Raw genomic sequence first — 9,169 nt, 5'->3', positions numbered from 1 at the left:
GCGGTGTTTCAAAACTCAATTTAAAAATTCCAAAATTTCGAATCAGCAAAAAATTGAATCACACAAGTCAGAAAAAAATCACATATCAAAAAACACGTACATTTAAATGGAATTTATATTTTAATGGATCTAAAAATAAAATCCATAAATCCATAAATCCATAAACCGAAAAGTACGTTTTCACCAAAAATCCGACATCTCTCTATCGTATGAACCAACAATTTTGTTTCTAATTTACCATTTAAAAAAATGAAATCGTCATAAACGTGCCATAAACATTTTTTTTTTCAAAATCCGCCAAATTCGATCCGCATATCACAATCCGAAAAGCTGTGCTCTTCTACATAGTAATGCGTCGAATTGCAAGTAGCTGTTCGTGCATTAATTTGTCACTCGGAATCGCATCTGTGTCCTAAATAATCCGTCGTATCTACCTGATATGCACCACTGCGATTATTTTCTTGTTTTTGTTCAAAAATTAGGGCAAGACGGTAAGGCAATATTTGACAACATTTGTACGCTACTACATCGATGTGAAACTTGCATTAAAGCCAGAGGAAACTAGTTTGTATAATAAAACCAACAAATATCAAAATAACCCCCAGCGAATTCTGGCGATCCAGAAAAATTGCCCGTAAATAGAACAGACTCGATTTACTGAGCTTACTTCATATCAGATAAGATTTTTTCGAAAATCGAGTATGTCTCATGTATTTAACTGTCGCTATTTGTCTTATGATTTTCAATTATCTCGTGCAAGATTAAGAAAGGAATAGTTCATCGTTCTTTCCAGTCGATTTCAGTTAGGCATTGTCGTAAGTAAACATTAGTCTATTGGTACCGAATATCGTTAGTGCACTCATGTTGATAGTAATGGATAAACAAAGCATGCTCAAAAGTTCATCTGCACTACTAGCCTGGAACTTAATTGACACACTGTGTACATGCCAACATTAACAGCTTCTAGAGATTGTTAGAAAAACTTTCAGTTGATGCTTAAAGTGAATGCATCCCTTCGGAATTACGGCCAATTAGCCAAAAGTGCAGCACGAGTGCAACTAGAGGCAACTGAGTAGATGCTGAGCTCTCCAACAACGGAAACAACTTCCTTGAAACTTGAAACTTTGAAAATAAAATCTTGGCAGAGTAGTTCGTCCATGGTGGATGCTCACATTGTATCAAATTTAAAAGGATAGAGGTGAGACAATGTCATGACTTATTCTTATCAACAGTTATTCAGAAACTATCATTGGCATTCAAACCCAGAACACACGGCAAATAATCGACCATCATGATTTTCATGTAATTTTCAAATGCAGCACTCAATTTGCATAAAAACTAACACTCAGTCATCTATAGCTTTTGTCTCGTGTGAATTCAGCAAACATAAAAGTCTGCCGCAAGCTTTAGCTCCGAAAGCTTTCCCCCATAAAAACCCCAAACAATTAAGTTTCGTCTCCAATGCAAAATCGAAATAAAGCCCCGCGCGTCGCAATACAATCAATCAAAATAGCATGTTCAAAATTCAGCCTCTTACACAATATAAATACTACATAAAATTTGTCTACACAATCTTAAAACCAAAAACAATTTAAGTATTATCGGCTTGCCTTCCCGCGATCCAGGCGCGAAAGCAGATGAATTATTGGGTGGAGCACTTCCGGGGCAGTGAGAAGCGCACACAGCACAGCACTCCGATGCGACAGTTGTGACACACCGTGGCCCACGTAGAACCTATAAAGAAAACAGAAAAACTCGATGGTGGGCTACTAAACGGAGGCGGCATAATCCAGAGCCATCTAGGTGAAGTCTAAGGTTTGGTAGCTGGGACCACTGGGGCAACCTCCGCTGTCAAATCATGCTGCCAAACATCCGCTTGCCCCGGGTCAGTACCAAACTGACCACCATCACCGAGAGTAGAAAGAAGACCACGCTGAGGAAATAGAAAAACCAGCGACACCGGCTGCGGAATTGCTTCTCCTTTTTCATCTTCACCCGCAGCTGCTCGGCTCGTGGCATATCCAGCGTGAAGTCCGATTCCGGTCTGGTCGATGGCTGGAAGTAAAAATAGAGGGAGAGAAAAAAAATGAGATGATGAACAATGATGCGCCTCGATGCGAATCGAGCGATACGGTTTAGGCTAATTCAAATTTAAAAATAGAGATGAAAGTGAGCGCATGGTTTTGATATTGGAAGGCGGGAAAAATGTCAAAGATCGGAATTAGCATTTCGTGAGGATCGGCGACACTGTGTTTTGATTTTCGATCTATGGTGTGCCAGAGGACTTGGGACTTGATGATTTACTTGTTCCTACTCTTCTTGAGTGTAATTGCAATTGAGCTTGAGCTTGAGCTTGGGTAGACTGTACAATTCGTAGTTGCTCTCCGTGATTGACCTGAACCAACCAAATTGCACAAAGAACACACAGAATGACGCTTGGGACTAACAAATCATTCTCGTTGTGCAATTTTCGGTTATTCGAGCTTTAAATTGTCATGACGACGCCGGCCACGTCCTTACAGTCACCAGGGGAAGGGAAGGAATGTTAGTATGATATTCGCCGCCCGAAGGCCAGAAGGGTCGCCTCTATAACGTGGTTCCCTAGCGTTTATCATGGAAGGGATAGTTGTTAGTGGGAATGGTTAAGAGAAATCAGGATTCACTGCGGTAAGTGATTATGTGAACACAAACTATCTAACATATATGTATATATTGCTATTCATCGCACCTATTTTTTATTGAACTGTGATAGCGGAGGGTGCCCTTTGGTAACAGAGAGAATTCCTTTCGAATCACTCGAACTGGAGCATATTCTTCATCCAATCGCGTCGACGGGTGCTCAATGAATCGCGATGTATGGATTAAACTATAAAATTTTAGAATTACCGATTTTAGATTTTTGAATATCATATTTAAATTTTTCGAATTTTATATTTTTAAAATTTTTTGAATTCAAAGGTTCTATCACCATCGCTCCCGCACCAAAGACAACACCTCGATCCTCCATCTCCACTCATCCCACACAGAGCCCAGCCGTAGACTGTTCGAAGCGCCGACCAAAACAAACCCCCAGAACCCCCAGACCGTCAGACGGACCCTGCGAATGCGAGCACAGTTCTCCGAACACACTCCCCTCACTTCTCTCGTTCTCAAATATTCAACAGGGAAAATTGTTTATTTTTTGTATTTATCGTGCGTTTATTCTTCTTTATCCTTCGTTATTGTTCGACAGATGTAGAAAGACAACCGGGAGAACTCTGTTAAAACAATCTAAACCGACTTAAAATTTGGTAATTTATTGTACATTTTCACTTCCATATGCACCGATACGCGAAGGCGATTAAGCGCCATGAGCGCACTAAATAGTCACCAGAGAGAAATCCGTATAAACTTTGTATTTCAAATAAAAAAATAGTTCCAAATGCGTGGTCCCTACAAAACCGCTAAGACCCATGCTCCCCTCAGAGCGGCGAGAATAAATCATCAAATTCTCGGCTCCCACAAACACATAAACATCAAACGAAATGAGATACAAATAAACCATAACACAACACTTGGAAAGAACGAGAGAATTCGAGGAGAATGCACACAATGAACCACACTCACAAGGCCCATCCACAGATCTAACGACTCCAAAAGCTTGCCCCGATCGGCACCTCAAACAGTCAATTAAGTCCAGCGCAAGATAAACAGAGATAGAAGAGAAGAAAACATGTTCCCAGTGAATGTGCGACGATGACATAATACCCGAAGTCTGTCCGAGATTCAACCCGCTCAACTGCATTCACCCCACAACACCCTGCACACACTCCCAACCACCAATATACACAAGCCACACTGATACAAACTTAAATTTCTCAGCACTTCAACCTCTCTCGCTCTCCTATCTAAACAAAAATAAAGGTAAAGAGAGAGTGTAGAGATTTGGATGTTAGAACTACTCTTCATTACGCCATTCGAAAAATCCTGAATACGGAATAGAAAAATACAGATAATTAGCAACACTTATCTTGCATTCTTCAGCATTACGTCTCCTATCAGCTGGTACCACATTTTCTTTCCGCTGATATTTCAATCACTGGTTCTGCTGTTAATCGACTCTTCACATCGGTAACACAACAGACGAAGCTGGAGCACGTCGAAACATGCCGGAGGATAATGGCTCTTCACCAGATACATACACTTTACACATTTATGAAATTAACGTCGGGAACCCTCGTTACTAGCTATTAGTCACTATTACTCGCTATTATCTTCATCACAACTCTATCTAAAAACCCCTGGACTGTGAAGAAAATAGTGCCTATCGTCGGAACTTCGACTGAACCAAAAAATACACAGAGCAACTAAAACTACGTCTGTTTCCGTTGGCTGCTCACGAGAGACTCCTCTTCTTGAGTGTAATTGCAATTGCACCATAATTCCTCCAATGCAGAATGTAATTTTCTCCGGAATTCATCAGCTCGTGGTAAACTGGGTTTTCAAAATTAATCTATGATGATTCTTTGACTTATTCTTCATAGAATGTAGTTTATTATCAACAACAATTATCCAGAAAGCTTATGAACAGATAAGTGTATTGCTGAGTCGATCTTCTATGGAAACTCTTAATTTTATCTTATGAAATAATAAGTTCTACGAGAATGTCAAAGGACTAGGTTACAGCGCTGAGTATTTTCTCAAAACTATACAGTGGTGGAAAAAATAATAAGTGTAAACATTCCTTATAACGTCATCTAAATTATAACCTATTATATATTTTATTTTTTTCCAAAAACGTTTAATAATCAGACTCAATTACTTATTGTCTAACGTTTACAGAGTCAAATTTCACCTTAAACAATAACTTATTTGCTATATACTTAAGACTAACAATTTAATAATAACTAAATCTAACACTAGATTAATTGGACAGGATTAGGATTTAGCATTAGGATGAAGCAAGTGGGGTAGTTTGGTTTGATGAGGAGGGAAGGAATCAAACTGAGATATCATTTCTTTCGAGAAATTGGTAAAGAGGAAGCATAAGATTGAGGTCTCCAACCGGTTAGTCAGATTGCCTTCCTAGTGCCCTGAGTGAATCCGATAGATGAGCCCTGGCAGAATGAAAGTTTATACAAGACCAGACCACATGCTCGATGTCATGATAACCATCACCACAACCTACCTAAAGGGTGTGTCACATCAAATTGCATCACGGAAAAAACGGAAACGGAAAATTTAATTTTTAGGAATTATATCTTCAGCTTTCGCTTATAATCAGATAAGAGTGTATAGATCACGTTGGCCATGCTTCACTGTAAATTTTTCGTAAATTTGGAAAAATGTCGTCGGAAGAAAAAAAGCGTCGTGAATTAATCCTGTGCACTCATTTCGAGAATCCGGAGTTGTCACATCGGGACAACGGTAAGATGCTGGGAATCGTCCAATTCACGGTCAGCAGAGTACTAAAACGATACTTCGAGAACCTAACCATCGACCGGAAGGTGAAGAACGGCATAAATGGATGCTCCGTCAGTGAAAAAGATCACAAGCGCGTAGTTAAGCAGTTTAGACGTGATCCGAGAAGTTCGGTCCGGGATGTCGCCAATAAGCTGAATTTGTCAAGTTCATTCGTCCAGCGGACCAAGCAGCGGGAGGACCTGCCTACATACAAGGTTCAGAAGGCTCCTAACCGCGACGAAAGGCAAAACATGGTGGGGAAGACGCGAGCCCGGAAGCTGTACGCCGAAATGCTGACGAAGCCGCATTGCCTGGTAATGGACGACGAAACCTACGTCAAAGCGGACTTTCGTCAGCTGCCGGGCCTGTTGTTCTTCTCCGCAGAGGACAAATTCAGCGTTCCGGAGGAGATTCGCAAGCAGAAACTATCAAAGTTTGCCAAAAAGTACATGGTGTGGCAAGCGATCTGCTCCTGCGGAAAGCGGAGCGCCCCCTTCGTGATGAACGGCACGGTAAACGGGCAGGTTTACCTTAAGGAGTGCCTACAGAAGCGCTTACTACCACTATTGAAGCAGCACGAGGGCCTGACCATCTTCTGGCCGGATCTCGCTTCGTGCCACTATTCAAAGGACGTGTTGGAGTGGTACGAAGCCAACGGGGTCACCTTCATGCCAAAGGAAATGAACCCGCCCAACGCGCCGGAGCTTCGCCCAATAGAGAAATATTGGGCGATTATGAAGCAGGCCCTCCGGAAGAACCCAAAAGTTGTCAAATCGGAGACGGACTTCAAGAGAAAATGGATTTCTGTTCAAAAAAAACTACAACCTGACGTTGTACAGAACCTTATGGACGGGGTAAAGAGGAAGGTCCGAGCATACGGGCTTGGGCTCGAAGTATGAATAAAAAGAAAATGCCAAAAGTTAATAGTTTTTATTTTACTGTCTAAAATTTTCAAAAGGATCGGTCTACTGGGCGAATTTCTACAGCATTTTTTCCGTGATGCAATTTGATGTGACACACCCTTTATCATATATAATGCATATTAAAACGCTATCAATGCTATCTGTCAAAACAAACTTCAAACTTTCATTGTGTTTTTTCAACAGTATTTGAGTGGAAAATAAAATAAAATCTGTTTATATGGTTTCATTGTGATTAAACGTAATAATAATACTGATAATGTACTAAAAGCTAGAAAATAATTAGACAAATAGCTGTTAGTAGTTATCAAACCCATTCTTTCATTAATCTAGACTCTAAATTAATGAAGGAATGGGTGTGATAACTACTTACTGCTATTTGCCTAGTTAATTTTTAGCTTTTAGTACAATATCTGTATTATTATTACGTTTAATCACAATGAAATCGTTTAACTTGAAAGATTTTTTGACGTAGGATTACGTCTTTCGGGAACATATTGGGGTAAAAATTGAAAATCGAAAATCGAGCACATCGTGAAAATTGTCCAATTTCAAACGCTTATTGCTCAGTCATTTCATGATGGACTGATGAAATTTTTGCGTCAATCGATTTCGGCACTCCATAACTATTTTTTATATTGAAGAAAATAATATATGTCATGAACCTAACTATCGAACAATTCAAAAATCTTAACCCCTATCCTAACGGAAATACTCACATCTGATTGGTCGAAATTGACGACACATGCGGCGGGTTCCTTACAGAGCCATCAAAACCAAGCTGTCTGGGGGAAATCGGCATTGTAAATACATGAAAGTAGGGAGAACTGTTGTTCCTACCGAAATGTGTTCCCTAACAGAGACATCTAAACCAAGGTGCCCAGGAGAAATCAGCATTGCAAATATATGCAAGTCGGGGGCATTTTTATATTGCAAGTAAGGTGAGTGATACGATTAATTTTAGCAACTAAAATTTAAATTTGGAACTTTAATGTTGGTTGCTTCGTGAAATTTCTTATCAATGACCGATCGTGTGTTGTGAAAAATTTAGTACAAGTGTAAGTGTAAAATTGTATATGGTAGCAGTTGTGTTAAAAAGAACTTGATACATGGAACGATATGTTTCAATTTTCATAAATAAAAACTAAGGTGTGTTCCTGCTCGAGAACGGGTTTATGCAGTTATGCAGAAATTTGTGTTCTTCATAGGAACATTCTCACGCCGGAAAACGCGATATGTGTTGTGTATCGATTGAAAAGGAATACTATTACGCCGAATGGATATTGTGTAAGTTACAACATTAGAAAATCAAGTGATGTCAGGTATTAGATAAATAAAATGGTTGCGGTGAGTGCCTAGACTGGGAAGTCCATTTTTTTCTAATTGAGTCGAAATTAACGAAAAGCAGTGAACCTCACAAGACTTGGTTTAATTGAAATACCAGGTAAAATATCAACGAAACCTAATACTAATAGGGAATTTTAGCAATTTCAGTATAATGAATTTGAGGCAGTCTATGTACTGTACTATGTACTCTACTGTATTGAATCTGAATTTCAAACACATTGGACAGAAGTTTAAGCCAAATTCAACCATATTTGTAACCAATGACCCAGTCCAGCGTGACGTAACAACGTTTTGACTCACTAAAAACAGTATTTTTCTCGTTTTCATGTATAAATCACACGATTTCCAAATAATAAACAATATTAAAGTAAAATAGAGAATTCTTTTTACAAGAATCTCCAGTTGGAAAATATTTTGCAGTTCAATTCGCTTGTTGCCAGCCCAATACTTTTGTGACGTGACAACACCTGTCTTTTTGCGGTTTCCGACTTTTGATCATTAATGTTGTAATTTTCAGTTCCGTTTCAAAACAAACAAATAAACTTTGTTCTATGATTTGTCAACAAAAGATGATTCCTGTATATATTCAGTTTTTCAAAAAACTCGCAAGAACATTGCCAGAATCGGCATTCGTTTTGTGACGTGACACACGCTCTGTGCGGAAAAACAGTCTCCACGAAGTGTTGAAACGTCACACAATCAATAAGTTGTATTAAATAAGAATTTTACCGTGTTGTAGCAAGCTATATAGTATTTTTTATGTTTTTTTATTATTCTGAATACTTCTCACTTTCCTCTGAGATCTCCCCTTCCCCTTCCAAAGGTCCATCTTGTAGGGGAATGTAGTCCTAACGCGACTGATAATCCTGAACCTACCCCTTTTTGTATCTCAGGATCGGTACTTCCTACCGAATTTTCAGTAGTGTCAAATGAAAGGTGTCATAACGCTGAAAATTTGGTAACATGGTGACTTTTTTTTGGCTCTCTTGATTCTAGCGTTTTAGCGCCATTTTGCGTTTTCATTGCTTCAAAAACAGAGAAGAAATATTTTTGACCTGTATGCAAAATGGGTTCAATATTTTTTTAGATTGTGAAATATTGCGAAACAAGGCAATTGTAATTGGTTATAGTATGTTCATCAAAATAAACTATATAAATTGAATCTACCTGTTACCTGTAGCACACGGTATGCCGTTGTTTGGGAAAATTCGGAGTGATCTTAAACCGACCTCCAATTTTTACATCGTGATTGTTTAACACGTTCACTCTGGCGCTTGCCATCAATAGCTATCACAAACCTGGTTCATCGAGTGGCGCTCACTACAGGGGGAACCCATTTGATTTGCTATCAGGAATTTTTGATAAACTCGTTTTATGCATCCGTGTGCGTTTGCGCGTCCTGTGCAAGGGCGTTTATGTTTGCGTGTTGAAGATGACTTTGACTTTGACGTTGATATTGA

The 9,169-nt window shown here is 39.2% G+C and overlaps 1 protein-coding gene across 2 annotated transcripts in view; it reads right to left on the bottom strand.

Moving 5' to 3' along the window:
* Positions 1-276: 276 nt before the first annotated feature.
* Positions 277-9,169, bottom strand: part of LOC129768538 (uncharacterized) — a 303,931-nt gene continuing 295,038 nt past the window's right edge. For both annotated transcript variants that reach the window (XM_055770259.1, XM_055770260.1), the window contains exon 4: positions 277-2,055. In XM_055770259.1, the coding sequence (XP_055626234.1) occupies positions 1,852-2,055 (204 nt within the window). In that variant the 3' untranslated portion in view covers positions 277-1,851. The remainder of the gene's footprint in view (positions 2,056-9,169) is intronic.

This window comes from Toxorhynchites rutilus, chromosome 2 (genome assembly GCF_029784135.1).
Source record: "Toxorhynchites rutilus septentrionalis strain SRP chromosome 2, ASM2978413v1, whole genome shotgun sequence".
NCBI lineage: Eukaryota > Metazoa > Arthropoda > Insecta > Diptera > Culicidae > Toxorhynchites > Toxorhynchites rutilus.
The sequence above is the reverse complement of the archived record's forward strand: the minus strand, read 5'-3'. Positions and strand labels throughout refer to the sequence as shown.